Here is a 17,575-nt window from a genome sequence, read left to right on the forward strand (position 1 = left end):
ACAGATATGTTACAGTAAGTCAGATATGTGACCCAGAACAGTATGCCTTCAAACACCTATAATAAAAAAATTAAACTATCGTACACTCACACTGAACTGAAATTGAAGTATTCACCTACTAATGAAACATCACACAATAGCAATACCATTAGTTTGCTTCAACTTACCATTGAAAGGCATTGTAATGGAAGTAGACCAAACCAAGGCCATATAAAAAGGCAGCATTCTGTAAAAGAAAGAAGCAGTGTTTAAAACTCAGATAACACAACCATAGGCTGTCAGAATGATTTTCCAGTATTTTACTTATCCTTTGACATTGTACTTATATTTCACCTTGAACAGGAAGGAAAAAAAAAAAAAAAAAAGAAGGAATGGAAAGACAGGAAGATAATAATAAAAATAGTAATTAAAAAAAAGTTATTCTTCACCACGTATTTTTTGAGGAATAGAAACAACAATAATATTCAAGTACTTTTACATCAGAGAAACTGATGCGTTTTGTTCTACCTGTACAACAGCAGGGAAGGAAATGACAAAGTAGAGGTCTTAAGCAATTAATTATAATAAAAAATGTTTTATGACTGAACACCATTTCATAGTCATAATAATTTATACAAATATACAAGTAAACAAAGCTACACACCCCGATTTCAGTGTCTAAAGTAGAACATTAATTACATGAATCTGAAAATATGCCTAAGGAAATTTCACTTTTCTGAATACCAAAACTACAGACACTGGCTTCAAGCCCAAGATAATCACATTTCTTCATCATTAATCAAATTTATATTTTCCCTACTTCCCAAAGTAAGGAAATAGAAAATAGAAAAGGGGGGGGGGAAGGGAGGAGAGGCGGGGAAGAGGGAGAAGAACCACTCTCCCTCTGGAAACCCATTTTCTTTCCACAGAAAAGTATGACTTGCTTCTAAAGTGACATTACGCTAAGGATGTTTAATGCATGTTTAATTATCTAATTCTACAAATAATTAGTACGTATATCCTGAATTAGAAAAAGCAATTTATTTTTCCCATGTAAAAGTTATGCCACACCATAGTTGTTTTCTATTTAGCAGAGCTGTTCCATTAATTACAGGAGACAACACGTACGTGCTGCCTATAACACATTTTTAGACTTTTCTTATATACAATTCTGGTTTTGAGAGACAAGGAATGAATCCCAAAGAACACAAAGCTCCGGCACATGGACAAGAGATAGAATTCCCATTGTCAAAGACTGCAGCTCAAGATAATGCCTCTATCACTTGTTCAACAAGTCAAATTTCGGTTCAATTACATGAAAGGAATCCTAGGTACGCCTTAAAACCAATCCAAATATAACCAATTTTCTCCTAGAAAATAACTGTTAACCAGAACACAATTCAAAGAGCAACATTCATCAGAAACAGGACCCAATACTACCATTTCATTATACCTCATTTGTGTCTTCTAAATGCAAATTAAAACCAGGGGAAATGCCAAAGATCCTTTCATGAATACAGCTGGATCATAGCTTCAGCCATGGACAGCTTCCAAGAAAATTATGTGGTATGACCAGACACTACAGCAATCAGAGCACTGGAAGATGTTAACAGGGGGAGCGAAGGGGGAAGTACATAAACAATAAAAAGATGACACTTTACTACTACCATAAAACTCACATTCCTGTTTAATTGAACAAAAACACAACATGGACATCTGAAAGATAAAAGATCTCTCATTCTGTACTCCATGCATTTCCTGCTTTCCGAGTGTGCTCGGGCATCAACAGACTAGGAAAGAAGGCAAGCTCGAAAACTGAGCATACGTAATGCCTTAAAGTCACTTTAAATAAAAAAGAAAGAGAGATTTTCATGTATGCAACATGGAAGATTCAAAACACAGCGCACGCCTAGTAATCTTTATAGTGTCAGGCTCATTTGGAGAACAGAACTTAACAAAACTGTCCAGAGATCCCACAGCTGCAATCAAGACTAGATCATTGTAAAGATTAGAATAACAGTAATAACAAAATCCTTCATCACCACACTGCAAGATTCAAGAAAAATACGCCAGACAACTAAAACATCTTCAAAGAATTTAATTTCCTCTTCTGAAACCTATTAGAGTTCACGGTCCAAATGAGTTACAGATTCAGAAGATTAATCTAGATGATTATTTTGATCCTAAGGGTTAATCATGACCAATTTCCAAGGCACAACAGGACAAAAATGTAGGTGATTTGTCCAAATGTAATTAATGTATCAAGTTCACCTGACGCTCTCAGGTTGTTCTTGCCCCAGTAAAACACAAATCAGCCATTACTGCTCTGTCCCTTGTTCTGTGACTGTTTTTCCCATTTTTCTCTTGTTCTCATTTGGCCTCACAAAGCATTTGAGACCTTGAAAATCTGTTAAACTGACACTGTCTTGTCAATATAAAACAGGGCAAGATTTAGGACCCTGTAATACTTTACTTCACATGTAAAGGTAAAAATTCTGAAATGTCAGGATGGATCGTATTTATCTGTCCTGAAATACTACAGCTCTAACCGCATGTAACATACATAACACCATTAGTACTGCTTGTTGATTATTAGATTTGTCATCAGAAAGGTAAGAAAAATACCCTTTAATCTGTGTTTGAAGCTCAGTAGGACTTTCACAACGACTGGCAGATATCAGCACTTTAGTGTATGCAGTGTTTTCCCACAAACAACTCAAGGTGAGAAGTACATAAAATTCACTACTTCAGCAACTAACTTTTCTGCCTGTATTGCAGAATACCATCATGTCCGACGTGCAGCCAAGTTCCTGTTGGCAACATCCAGTATGAAAGGCTAGAACAACTTAATGCATTACCAGGACAAGCAAGATCATTACACAAAATTTTCATCTGCAAAATGTCCTTTTACTTAACATCACAAGATTCTGTGACTCTGTTTACAAGGAACACACTCCATCTTTAAATAAAGGAATAAATAAATAAATAAATACATATCTGTTTTCAAGTTGCCTTTGTTAATTCTATTTGGACAAGTTTAGCACAAAAAGTATCCATCGCATGTTTTCCAGTAAGATTACCTTTGTAATTTAACCCCTGCTATTCAGAATACTGCTATAAATAGCTGGTAAAGTGGAATATAAACCCAGTTTTCCCCCTCCAAACATTTTAAAGTGAGGAGTAGAAAACAAAATAATCAAACAAAACTATCTCTTATAATCCTTTCCTTGAACCTTCTTAACAACTCTCACAATTTTTGAAGATCTTATGCTAACAAAACTCACTCTTCGGTTACTAACTTTTAATGCAATTTTTATGTCATCAGAGCTCTCCACTAAAATCTACAGTAAATGAAAAAAAAAATAATCCCTGCAAACTGAAACAGACTGTACCTCAAATCTGAAGTTAAATGTCTGCATTTTTTCATCTACAGCCATGTTATTAAAAAGCATGGACAAAAATTAGAAATGCCATTCCCAATTAGATGTCATTCACATTTTCTACAAACTATCAAGAATGTTAGAATGTTTCACACCAACCACTAGATGGCTCAAATACTTCTTTCCATTTTACAAAATACACTTATGTAATTTAAGAAGATTGTCAAGTTTATTTTGTGTACCATTACTTACACGCACTATTTAGTGCTAAGCAACATTTCAGTCGTATTTGACAACACGTGTGAGTATGAGCTACAGTTTTTTACTTCAGGTAATTCAGAAGGCAAAAGATGCATCTGTATGCACCTTTATATGTAACTGAGACAAGAAAGCACATTGAAGACTTTCTGGTCTTGTTTTAAGCAATCATGGGGAAAAAAAAATAAATTAACAAACGAGGAAAATTCCGTCCATCTCACAGACCTTCTGCAATAACCCAAGTAACTGGTTTATAGCCTCTCTGAAGCAACAGATGGAAACAGATCCCAAACATACATGTGCTCTATTCTCTAGCCATTTCAGGCCAATTTCACAACAAAAGTTTTTTCTCCATCTTCAAGAGTGCAGTCAGTTGTTCCGGCAGAAAGCCATGAGACCAGAACATCACAGTTACACTTTGTCGACAAACACAGGGTCAGAAAAATGCACCTGTCCTGTGTAGCAAGCGTCCATACTCACATTCAAGACTTAATCAATGGCCATCTTTGAATCTATAAATGTACAGCTACCACATCTCAGTGCAGATGTTTTTCACCTATAACGTGTGTACCTTCCACAGGCATTTGAGACCTGATTTGTGTTTTATAAACACAAGAATATATACAAAGAAGTTAGGCATGCAAAGGAAAATGTCTTCAGCAGGCAAGTCTAGAAAGAGAGTGGAAAAACACAGGGCAACATTGAGTTGGGACCTTGCAACTTAAAAATGAACAGTTTTTGCCATAGTTTCATAGCACTGCTGATTCAGAAACATTCCCTAACACTGCCTCTTAATTTTGCTGATAGTCATTTGTATAGTACTATAGCCAGCTCGATGCCAGAACTGATATGTGTTATTAATATACAGATTAAAAAGAAACAAAAAAAAAGATCATTTTTAACTGGATCGGTTTCCCAGCCATGTTCACTGTGTAACCCCCACCCTCAGCAACTTCATTAGCACAAATGAAAGTGGAATGTAGCAAAGTAAAATCTCTTCAAGCCTACACTGCTACTAAGAAAACACATATTGAACCTACAAGGACTTTCAAACAGAAAGAGTGAAATTCTGAAGATTTTAACAGGCAACCTGTCCTTTTTTATAAAAAAAAGGGAAAAGCTCAATACTTTAGATATTATAACTAAACATATATTATAAATGATGTAAATGTTTGACTTGAGAGGAATTAACTTCTACGGGTCAGTAAAAGATGGATAAAAGCATGGAATAACACCACAGCCTGCCTGTCAGCCTTCACCATGCAGGTAGGTCCTTAATCAGTGAGAAATACAAGCAAATATACCATTTCTTCTTTATGACTATAAGGGGCAGGGCCAGACATAGATAAAATAACCCTTTTATTTCATGAAAGGGTTTCTACTATTTATACAGAAATCAGAGTGTACCCCACCTCACTATGAGACAAAAAACAAATCAGAAGAAACAAAGTCCCCATGCAGTTGGGTGGTGGAAGCCTAAAGATGAATGGGGGGGGGGGGGAAAAAGTTCAGCACTCTCATGAGGCCCTTGACTGTAAAGTCTTTGATGACACCTTAAAGTTGCTTTCAGCAGGATTCCAAATGCCCCTTCCACAGCTGCCTAAGCTCCAGCAGTACCTGCAGTCCGGCTCACATCACACCAGGCTGCAGAGGAGCTGGCATGTTGGCAGGGGGCATTGCTCTTCAGGAAACCTAACTAGAAAAATAAGGTTTCACAGTTTACAGCCCATCCTGTGGTCACAGGGTCTGTCAGCCACCTGTTCCAGGCAAAAACCTTTTCTTTTGTGTCCAAATGTGTGAATATGTTTATTTATTTAATGAAAAAAATCCCAAAAGAAGTAGTTTTGACACTATGGTGCCTAATATTCCTCCTGACACTACTCAATATATAGTAGCAGTTCCCTGGAGAGTATGCACCACATAAAAAATTCCACTCAGGCTCCTGTGTATAAACAGCTATATGCCTTTGGGAGTTGACAAGCTCTAGCAGTTCCAGTGACGAAGATTGTTAAGTGCTCAGGAGAAAGACGAGAGGGATTAAACAAAATTTGTTTAGATTTGTAGAAACATGAAAAAGAGAGCTCCCTATCTCGATGTTCTACACATTTGCCACACCTGCAGAAATTCTAAGATCCCTGTAAGGGGTGTATTACAAATTAATTTAATTAGTTTTGGCTTCTTCGAGGTCTTCAAGAAATTTTATAGTACCTGAAAAATCATTAGGTTTATACAGGATCTTTAAAACACAGCTGTAATATTGCAAAAGTACACCTACGGCTTGTAGAGGAAAACTGGGTAATACATTTTTTTTGAGTCATAAAAAATATTTTTCTTTCACATAAAAGATTTTAAGAAGGTGAAGTAGGAAAAAACATAACAAACAAAGCCCAAAGAAACAAAAACTGCCATCCACAAAGTACTGTGGCTGTGTAAATACTTTTCTTCTCTCTCCTTGTTTTGTTCTTTTGTTGTTGTTGTCCTTGTTGGTAGGGTATTTTGGGGAGGTTTTTTTGTTTGGTTGGTGTTTTTTTCTTTTTTTCCCCTTTCTTGTGAGTGGTACCTATTTTTGAAATGACCATGCTCTCCTCCCCATCCTGCCCATCTCCTTCTTAGGACAGACAGCACATTTCTCCATACTGAGTTTACAAGTAGCCCCATTATTTCCCTGTCAGTTTCTAACTGCTGGAGAATCACTACTATGCTGGAAAAAGCCTTAATATCATTAATTACATCTGAGGCCCTCCACATAAAATGGGAGTGGGCAAGCAGAATACTAAAGCATGAATAACTACAAAGGGATTCAAATACACACAAGCAAACCAATAAAAACCAAAAAGGGAAACAATCACAAAAATGAAGTGGCAAAATTGCCTATGATTGTTCCTTTGAATCTTAAAGCCACATTGTGCTGGGTGCTACCGAGAACCATACTGAATCTGGAATTCTGCTTAATGGAAATAAGTAAGTTGAATTTTGAGCAAGTTGTTGAAGAATGTTGTGGCTACTTATATGTTGTTCTTTGCAGCTGAATAACTTTTGAACGAGTTAGCTGCCTTTAAATGAATTCTGAAGAATGGAGAATATCTCAAAGATGGAAAACTTGAAAAATGTCACTGAAAATACTTGCTGGATAAAGGAAAGCGCCCCCAGACCAAGGCCTGCTTACAGAAAGCAGACAGAGTGGAAAGTAGCGAAGGGAAAAGGCACCTGGGGGTCCTGGTGGATAGGAGGATGACCATGAGCCAGCAATGTGCCCTTGTGGCCAAGAGGGCAAATGGCATCCTGGGGTGCATTAGAAAGTGTGTGGTTAGTAGGTCAAGAGAGGTTCTCCTCCCCCTCTATTCTGGCTTGGTTAGGCCACATCTGGAATATTGCATCCAGTTCTGGGCCCCTCAGTTCAAGAAGGACAGGGAATTGCTTGAAAGAGTCCAGCGCAGGGCAACTAAGATGACTAAGGGAGTGGAGCATCTCCCTTATGAGGAGAGGCTGAAGGAGCTGGGTCTCTTCAGCTTGGAGGAGACTGAGGGGTGACTTCATCAGTGTCTACAAATATGTAACGGGTGGGTGTCAGGATGATGGAGCTAGGCTTTTTTCAGTGATATCCAGTGATAGGACAAGGGGCAATGGGTGTGAACTGAAGCATAGAAGATTCCACGTTAACATCAGGAAGAACTTCTTTAGTGTGAGAGTGACAGAGCACTGGAACAGGTTACCCAGGGGGGTTGTGGAGTCTCCCACACTGGAGATATTCAAGGCCCGCCTGGACAAGTTCCTGTGTGATGTACTCTAGGTTACCCTGCTCTTGCAGGGGGGTTGGACCAGATGATCTCTTGACGTCCCTTCCAACCCTTGGGATTCTGTGATTCTGTGAGTTTAATTACTCTCCCCTCTTTGGGAAATGACACTTAAGAGCACAGTTTTACAGCAAGCATGTTCTTTTCCTGCTCAGAGATGTCACAGAAAACATGATGTCATTCAGGATGCTTCACTAGCAAAACTAGAGGAATTCCAGTTTATGTGTGCTTGCAAAGTAAAGCGGGAGAAGGAAGGCCAGGAGGTGCGAAAGGACAACAGACACCAGCCTGTCATTACCCAGGCTTCATTAACTCTAGCATAAAAACAGTTTGTTCTCTAAACTGCAAACTGAACAAAATCCCACATTTGGAACAAAATTCTGAGTATCAGCTTTAGGAAAAAAGTCGCACTGGTTGCTTCAATTTTTACTTGATTTTTACATTAGTCAGTAACATCTTTCGATGGGAAATGTTACTCAATAGCATATAGTTTGTGTTGCTATAAATACACACAATATTAAAATAAGAATGTGTAACTTTTAAAAGATTTAACGGTTTTCAGTACCGAAAGGCAAGCTCATTGTGTAATGGTTGCTAGTTAGCTACCAATCAATTATTACTGAAAATGATTTTCCAATTAGATTTGTAGTCGGTTAAGTAGTAACACTAATTGGTGTTCTAATTAGTGATTTGCTGTTTTATTTGTTAGAATGTACAAATACTTAAAATAGGATACAACAGACAAGGCAGCAGGCCCACATGACAGGCAGCTGGGAGAGCAGACAAGATGGCCAGCAGCCAAGAGCAAAGCAGAGCAGCTGGGCAGCCCACCAACCATTCCCACAGAATATTTCAATCCCACCAAATCATCATTTCTTAACAGAAAGCTGTACATCAGTGAATTTTCAGCCCACTCTATGAATATATACACACCAGAGAGTGCAAGAGCCCTCAATTTCTGAAGGCAAAACAAATAAAGAAAAAAATACAAACAAGCCGAATGATAGGACACTCACTCACTCTCCACCATCTCTGCTAATCCTGCACTGCTCTGCTTAGCTCTTTCCTCATCTACTCCAGAGCTCATCTTGCTTTCCCCCATTAATCCCCCTCCTTCTTACCACTGTATCACTGCTGCTGTACATGATGCTAGTTATTTCTAACTAACAATTTAACTTCTGAAAAATTGCAAATGGAAACATCACAACTGTCCTGAATCAGGAACTTGAACAACTTAAATCCACTGGTCTCTCCTCAGTTCTGACTATTGCCTGATAATCACAAGGAAAGGTTATAAGAAGCCTCTCAAAGGTGGTAGTTTTGAAATCATTTTTATCTGGGGCAGTTTATTTCTAACTCCGTTGCTTATGCAGGTAGCCAGCAACCTGAAGGAGAAGGGAGGACAGGAAAGCTCATTAAACCAGTGCCACAGCATGGGGATTTTCTGCTCCTCTGTTCATTTGACATCATTTTGCACGACTCTAGAGAACTCTTATTTAAAGTTATCTTGCTAAGCTGAGTTCCATGTAATAATTTTACATTCAAATTGCTGCTCTTTGGTGTGAGTGGATACCCCCTCTTACTCTTGCAGTAGAAGTCAGCGGAATCCCGTCCTAATCCATGTAAGTGTTGATGCACCCTTGTTCCCATAATTTAATTCTTTTCTTAAACACAAACACATCCACTTTACGATGAGCTGTAGAAAGTTCAGGCTATATTTAATTGCTAAACATGGTAATTAACTGATTCTGTATCAACAGGCAGATATATTCTAATTCCTGGTATCTCTTATAATTTCACAATATGATAGCTATGCCTCTCAATAGTTTTTAAACCTTTTTAGCACATTCACTGTGACGGCCTTCAAGACTTTTAGGCCTACAATTCAGCTCCTTTTCAGCCAAAGAAAGAGAATGCTCAGGCTAACAACCTGCTTCAGCCCTCCCCAAATCCCTTAGAGAACTCTGCTGTCTGTGCAATATGCCCATCTTGAAAGGAATAAAATAGGAAATTCCACTTTATTTACTTTCATGTCAGCGAAGTGGGAGCTTCTATACCTAGAATTTTGAGTAATCTGACTTTACAAGAGCCGTGCCTTAGATTCTTCTTACGTATGGCCACTCTCCCTTCATTCTCTTCTTTCCAAAAGCAAAGTTTACCAAAGGGACTCGGGAGAAGAGGTACACTTCTGGATTTATATTGGTCTGATAACCCAGACCAGTGAATTGCTGTTCACCTCACACTGAATGACACAGCACAGAGACGGGAAACTTTGTTCCACACACGACGAAGTAATCCTTTGTTGACATGGCAGATTGCATTCTTCCCAATGATTAAAAAACTGTTGACCACCTTCTTTTCACAGCCAGTCATCATGGAATGGAACAGTGCTTCAAGACACTGCTCCAATACCTCAGTGCTTCACTGTGTTCCAGGCAGGTAATAAAGCAAAGTCCTACCCCTGGTACTCGCTCCCTGAACTTGAATCATCAAAGTATCTCAAGACACACACAACATCTCCAAGTTTGTATGTACAAGCTGCAAGACTAAGAATATAAAAAGAAAACTAGAATCCCAGGAAAAGATAAAAATCAAAGTTTATAGAGGTTAGCTACCAGGGAACATGGAAAGATGCCACATGGATTTGGAATTACACATCTACATAAAATACCAGAATTAGAAAAAAAAAGTAGCTTAAAAGAAAAAATAAAACAAGAAAGAACCAAAAAAAAAAACCCACGCCCAAAACCCAAAACCGAAACAAACCACCAACCCAACATTTCAGTTTTGTTCTTTTAGAGTAATTTTTATTTTAGACTGATTTTCCAACACAGCACTCAATATCCATTCTTAGTTCAAGACTAGCTGCCTGTGGCATCAGTCATCTGGGTTTGTCTTGATCTCAGAAGCGACATTCCTCATCTGTTTTGCTGCAGTTTTCTCAGTACTCAAAGCCAAGGTGAGAAAAATTCTCCAGCAAAGAGTACCCACATGTTCTTTCTATAAAAGCCAGGGTCTGATATCAGTGTAAAGGGAAGAAAGTTTAGGAAAGAAAAATGCTGACATGCCTCTAAAAAGCATATTGTCTGAGTGAAGTGGTACTGCCTTCAAGACAAGCTTTTCTTCAGATCTTACTTAGAAGTTCCAGACAGATAGAGGGCTCTGTCTGCCTAGATTTTGAGATCAGAACAGAAATTAGATGGAATTATAATACTCCATTATGAACTAGATGGATGATTTCATTTATATTATTATATTTTTATGGATTTCAAACAGAGAGAGAACTGACTAAAGTGTACTGAAATTCCAGTATAGCTCCAGAGAGTAATCCTGCTGTAGACAACATCCAATGATTGCATTTAATCAGAAAATTATCCTTCCTCTCCAAAAGGTAAAGACTATGTCACTAAATGGAAACATAACTCCAAGTAGGTCACCCAGGAGGGAGGGAGCAGGCTATCATACAGCAGTAACATTTAACTTTTCAAACACTGCTGCTGAAGTTACTAGCAAGAGTAACTTCACTTACTTTTCTGTCATTATTTTAAGCCTTTCCCTCCCTTGAATACCCTCACAACCTCCAGTGATTTGTGGCTCAGAGGTTTCTAAAGCCAGATAAAATGTCTTCATATTTAATTGCTCTTAATGGATTTTCCTTCCCTGGATTTGCCCAGTTGCTTTTCAAAACCATTCAAACATTGTGAGTCTGCAGCATTCTGCAAAACTGATGCAACTTCCTATACAACCAGTGAAATGAAAGCTGGAAGATGTAGTACACATGAACTTCCTGCAGCAGCTGACAAGAGAAAAGAAAATTGCAGCAGCAATGCTGTTCTGATTTAAAGAGATTCCCCTTTCTCTGTCATCACTGTGGGTTTTCATCGTCTAGCTGTAATGAAAATAGTAATTAGGAATAATAACCAGTTTATCTTCCTCTTTTCTAAGTTCAAGCTAACTGCCCATGACAATCTCTGCTTTCTGCCTCCCCACACTTTTTGATCCATCTCCCCTTCTACAGTGCTTATGAGGACTGGATTCAGATTTTTCAGCTTTTTGTTTTGTTTTGTTTTGTTTTGTTTCCAGAAGTTGTTTACAGATTTCCGAGTACCCCATTAAGATACCTGGGAATCAGTCTGTGTCTGACCCCAAGAGTCCAGCAGGTGCCTGCATGAAATGGATCCCAACCCTCATTAGGAAGAGGAAAAAGCAGTAATGCAATACTTCTAAAGAACACATGAGACAGCATCAGTATAGTTATGATGCCTGGCAATACAGTTTTATTGCTGTTTTTTGGATGAACCTGAGAATTCAGAAAGAAAAAGCTAGAATAATGCCTGCAATAAGAAAAACACTAAGTAAAAATCTAATCCAGAAAGAAAGACTGAATGAGGAAAGCAAGAACAACTGCTACATTTTTTTGGCTTCTAATACCAGATAAAACATAACCAAGGAACTTTTTAGCCTTACAGAACAAAGACTAGGCTGGGAAAGAAAAAAAACAGGGTGGAAGATCTTTCTCTACAGGAGAAGAGATACTTCTCCCATATCTGAGATGTTGGATCTCTCATCAGTATCTTTCTTCGTTGAGAAATTAGATGAGAAAAATGACACAGCATGAAGAATAGAAGTTACGAGTTCTGCGTTATCCCTGAGAAGTTGGGAGGGATGACTTGTGCGAAATGGCACTGCACAGTGACTTAGAAATTAGTGCCAAATAATTTGAATATAGCAGCCCAGAGAAGTGGCTGAGGGTGACAACTAATATTTTTCCAAGCTAGTATTTGTTTCTGCATGCCTTCCCTAATTAGCACAGACCTGCAAGCTGTATAGGAACAGATAATTAGCTGCAGGTTTTCTAGGTAGCTACAGACTTTCTAGGCATATATTTAGATTTTCTTGAGGTTATCTAAACTCCAAGGCTTTTTTGTTTGCTGCTAGTACACTTCAGCATTTGAATTTCCAGCGTTCTTTCAGCACCTGGCCTTCCCTTCAGTGGAAAAGCACTCAGTGGTTTCAGTACCAATCTTCACCTGATACACTCCCTCAAAGGCAAGCAGACACCAGAAATTACTTCTTCCTACACCTTTACACAACTAAACATACGAAGCAGAACTGATTTCTATTTCTCCTCCAAATAGTCATTTTTGTAAGGGTGCTTCAGAGAGCAGAGCAAATTCATGCTCAAACACAAAACACTTTATTTGCCTTTTCTTCAGAGCATGAGTTTATTAGGTTCATACAACCTGCTTACACAGTCTTCAAGAAAGAGACGCAAGTTCTATGCCTCCCCATCCTCCCACCTTCTCCATCTATTTGTACTAGAACCACTTGCACTTCAACCACTCCTACCCTGCCCTTCCCCACCACACAGAGAATACTGCATCTGTATTTTTGGGAAAAGGAGGGGATGCAGAATGCAACAGCAGAAATGCTTTAATGAGGTATATGCTTAAGGAGTTTTCAAAAAAAACCCAAAGAACTCAAATATCAATTCTGGAGAGAATAATAAAATTAAAATAAACATATATATATTTTATATATATTTTTTATATATATGGAGAATAAATTCTTTGTTTCCAAAACTAAGCAAGTATTTAATCTTTCCAAGAATAAACCTTAAAATGCAAAAGATTCATTTCTGAAGAAAAGCAATGCCACTCATTCATGAGACAGGATCTCCTTACAGCTTATGAACAAACTGGAATCTACAAAACAGAAATAAGAAAGACAGGGTGGTATGCTTTGTTTTAACCTTTTCCATGCCACAGAAGAGCAATCGTATGGAGCAAAAGTAACTGTATCATGCAAACAACAGAATACTTCTGAAAAAACAAGAATCACATCCATTGTCAATACGGTTGTTTATATTTAGCAAAAGAAACATTTGGCCATTCAATATCATCAACATTCAAATAATATTCTTGCACACTGAAGATGTGTCCTCTGTTTGAGTGAGAACTGTTCTACTCAATATGCCTCTCTCCCAAAAATCTGAATTGATAACATTCACCACTGTCACACTTCAGCATGTCTCATATTTTAGCATCCTGCATTCTCATCACAAGGCCTGAAGAAAGGAAGCATGCTATTATTCTAAGTACTAGTAGATGAAGGATGACAGGTTTTTATTCTGCACAAAGGAAACTTCTGCAATAGGAGAATTTAACATGCATTAAAAACTTTTCTGAAGAGACTTTTCCATCAATCCTGATGATACTTATGATATTTCCACCCAGAGTATTTGGATTTTTAAACAGAGACCATACATACAGGGGGACAAGAAGAGTGTCCCTGCTGAATTTCCACAGTGAAACATCACTACTCGAAAATGCTATGAAGATTGTTTGGAAACAGATTCCATGTCCAGGGTGAGGTAGAAGTGTTTCCTCTGAGGTTCTGTCTTGTCTTCTCCTGCCCCAAGCACAGCTTCTCCCCAAAGCACATTCTTTCCTCTTTTTCCATTAATATTCTGAGTGTATTACAGATTTGCCAGAGTTTTGAGTTTTTATAAATCCACTGATTAAAAGGGATGAGTGGCTTAATGAATAAATACACACTGAAAAAAAAAATATTTAAAACTGCAGACACTGCAATAAAAACCTTTTTCTAATTTAGTGCAAATGCAAAATATTTTTAATCAAATACAAACATACATGCTCCCTACAAATGCCTAATCCTTCTTGTGACCCAAACAAGTACATGGCTTATACATGCAGAGGAGGATTTCTTTATTTTGTATGATGACAGTTAATAAAAAGAGACATGAAAAAAGAGGCAATTTATCAAATTTGTCTGGAGGTCAAAGGCAACGTCAAAATTTATTAGCTAAATTGGTCAGTCTCATTCTTTTTAAGATTTTACACCCACTCTTGATTCCTGTCAAGAAGAGGGAGTATACCATCCTGTCATAATTTCATTAGATACATCATCTAATAATAGATTTACTCATTAGAACCTTGTTTGATTTTATTGTACACAAAATTGGACAGGCTGCATTACTTGTCTGTATTAACAATAGTAAAAACCAGCATCTGCTTCTTTCTTTGTCACAGGACAACCCAAGAATTCCCTGTGGTTTAGTCAACAGAGGAACAGAATTTTAGACATGCACACACACCCTAAAATGCACAAACCTCAAAACTGTAGCTCTTAAGATTTATTACCCTTTAACAAACATCTGGATAAATGTATTCTCTATTCTAAACCAGGGATCACTTGTGCTTTACTGTAATTAACAGCATGAAATACAACACATTTTTTTCTTTACTTTCTAGGCGGCATTTATTTAACATGTTTCAGGGAAAAGAAGTATACTTCCTTCAACTTCTCTGCTTTACAGAACATTTACTTTTACCATCCAACATTAAAAGACCTTTTTCTGAAATCCAAGTACAGTTGTTCTTTCCCTGAAACCTAAAAACAGTTGTTCATTTCCTCTATTATTTGTGTATTTTACAGATGTACCAAGTGTTACTAGTAACACAATCCTAAGTACCTTTCCAACATTCCTGTTTCTTCTTAATAATTTTTTTTCTGAAATATCCTGAAAGCTTACACCATCTTTCACCCTTAGAAACAGGAAGAACTGCAGTTAGTACTCACAGTTTGCACTTAAGAAACAATTTTCTAAAATCATGCTAACTGATCACATATATGGGATACTGTAAATGAGGTTATTTCAGCATTTCCAAACCTACCAGGTGTTCTAATACAGCAGAGAGATTATATGGTGCACAGTTCATAAATTTAGCCCTTCAATTTAGCAATCTTTGTACTACAAATTCCTCCTAGATCTTGTTAACAACTCTTCTATCTTTTCAAGTATCTTCTCATATGCAGTTTCTATCCATCACGAACATACTGAAAACACAATTTCATGATCTAAATGTATTAATAATTTGTAAAAATTTCTGGAGAAACAGATATTGCTAGCTATGTGCTTTGCTATAGGATTTTTTACTGTTTTTTCTTTAAAAGTTACTTTGATGATGTTATGTACATTTCTGCTCTTCTCCATTTTTTTGTTTTGCCAATACATCTTAGGACCAAAGTGAAAAGTTTTCACCAACATCGTTACTCTTATACACTGTGGCCCCCCAAAAAAATATTGTGGAAAATACGTCCTCAGTTATTTTTCATCAGCATCTCAGTAAAACACTTCATGCAATTGCTAGATCCTTTGTTCTAATTTCCTAAAAAAACTCACGCTCTTTTGTGGCAGAAAATTGTTATCATCAGCTGCAGTAACAGCTATACATTAAAAATCTTCATTGTTTAATTCATAAGAGAGGAGTTCTCATCATTTTAAATCCCTCCTCCCCTTGCTATTTACTCTCCACGAAGTTCAGGACAGAAATTTAATTTCTATCAGCTAAAGCCCCATTACTGTAATTTCCTCTACTCTTTAACATACCAGATTTTTATTATATACTTCTCTTGCTTCCCATGTGAGCCTCGGTGCTTCGCAGTCTACCTTTTTCTGTCTTCCTCAAAATAGAAGACATCCTGGTCAGCTGAAGATTAATACTGTGCTCCTCAACTGAACAGTTACCTTCTTCCTCACATTTCTTTTTTGGTGACTCTATGACAGAGATTGCTATTTAGGAGAAAGCTGGCAAAAGTCTCCTTTCAGTCCTCCTGCAGTCCACTCCTGTATTATCATATATATACCCTCCTCCCTTCTTTCCATATGCTCTTAGCCCTAAAGTTTGCTTTTAATTCTCTCATCTTCTTCACATTCAAATTCTCAGCAGGGCCACAATCTTCCTTCCCCACTCCCTGTGATTCTTCCTCAGCTTGTCTTCCTCATATTATTTGTTCAGTCTCACTTGGTCTTAACAGTTATTTCTCTCCTCGGTTCCTTCCTCCTCTTATGTTCTTTTCCTGGGCATAATAGCTTGCCATCCCATATCATAATGCTTTATCAGACTAAGACTGTATTTCTAGACTGCTTTCCACAATACAGTCTCCTGAAAATACTTATCCCATTAAATACCATAAAAATATTTTTAACTCCATTATGAAGACCTACTGTCTTCAGCATTAAAAGAATTAGGACATTCAAATTGATCTCTATTTTGTATTTGTTGTTCCATAACACGTGATAATATCATGTTTCTCTCCCTCTTTGTCTACAATATGTCCTTGAAAAATTGTATTTCATACCTTCTCAGAACATGCCCAGAATGTCTTCATCAAAAGCCTTCTAGTGAAAGGACTGCTATCTAAAACCTTTTGTTTTAGACAAACATGAGCAGTGGTACAGAATCCTACGTGCTGCAAGGATGACCATTTTACTTTCAGACAGAAGTAACGAACATATAGAAGGTATTAATAGTATCTCCCTTTTTAATGCCTTCCAGAGCAGCTGAATCTTTATTTGATTTGTTTTTTTTTCACTGATTCTCCTTTTCCTCTGAAATTTCTATTTATTCTATTCTTATCATTTTTATTTTGCAAATATATTCTGAATTGGAGGTTTTCAACTTAGCCATCTTCACATGGAATACATGATGAATTCTGTCTAAAAGCACTACTTGGTATTTTGAGGTTACTGCAGAAAATAAAACAGTTGTGACTCACTGAAGTGGAAAATTGCTGTCTTATAACAGATCCTCTAAGGTGCAAAATGTTCTCACCGCTTTTGCTGTTATCAGTATATCTAGTAATTGCTTTTTGTCCAGTTATTTTAAAGAGGGAAACAGACTTACAATCTGGAGAAAAAGAGACAGCAAAAAATACAAAACTAAAGTAGCAATGTTTTTATAATTGTTTTCATATTTTATAGCATTAGGAGTATATACAAAAAAAACCCATACATTTGGGCTATCAAGATGAAAAAGGTAGAAGGAGATTAAAAGACGCTGCATAAAAAAATATTAAAACAAGCAACAGGTCACATTTAAAAAACAAACACTCATGGGCTTTTATTACTTTAGTTCTTTGGGCAAAAAAAGCCTTACTACTCACTAAAAGTGGTTTAGACCCATAAGGTTGAGAATACTCCTAGCAATATTTCTACATAGGTTTAATTATAAAACAGCACTGTGAAAAATTACCTGATACAAAATTACACTTTAGGTCTATATAAGAAGGAATGTTATAAAATCACTTTTTCTAACAAACAAACAACTCAATGTTGTAAACTAAGATCACATCCTTCTT

The 17,575-nt window shown here is 37.2% G+C and overlaps 1 protein-coding gene across 17 annotated transcripts in view; it reads right to left on the bottom strand.

Annotated features, from left to right (window-relative positions):
- Positions 1–17,575, bottom strand: part of KDM6A (lysine demethylase 6A) — a 158,176-nt gene that overhangs the window by 82,940 nt on the left and 57,661 nt on the right. For all 17 annotated transcript variants that reach the window (XR_009726379.1, XR_009726378.1, XM_061359307.1 and 14 more), the window contains exon 5: positions 168–226. Coding sequence is in view for 15 of the 17 variants with exons in the window: in XM_061359307.1 (XP_061215291.1) it covers positions 168–226 (59 nt within the window). In the remaining 2 variants the exon portion in view is untranslated. The remainder of the gene's footprint in view (positions 1–167; positions 227–17,575) is intronic.

This window comes from Neopsephotus bourkii, unplaced genomic scaffold, assembly GCF_033783945.1.
Source record: "Neopsephotus bourkii isolate Nb327-2 ecotype Australia unplaced genomic scaffold, CSIRO-AGI_Nbou_v1 NB_962, whole genome shotgun sequence".
NCBI classification, from domain to species: Eukaryota; Metazoa; Chordata; class Aves; order Psittaciformes; family Psittacidae; genus Neopsephotus; species Neopsephotus bourkii.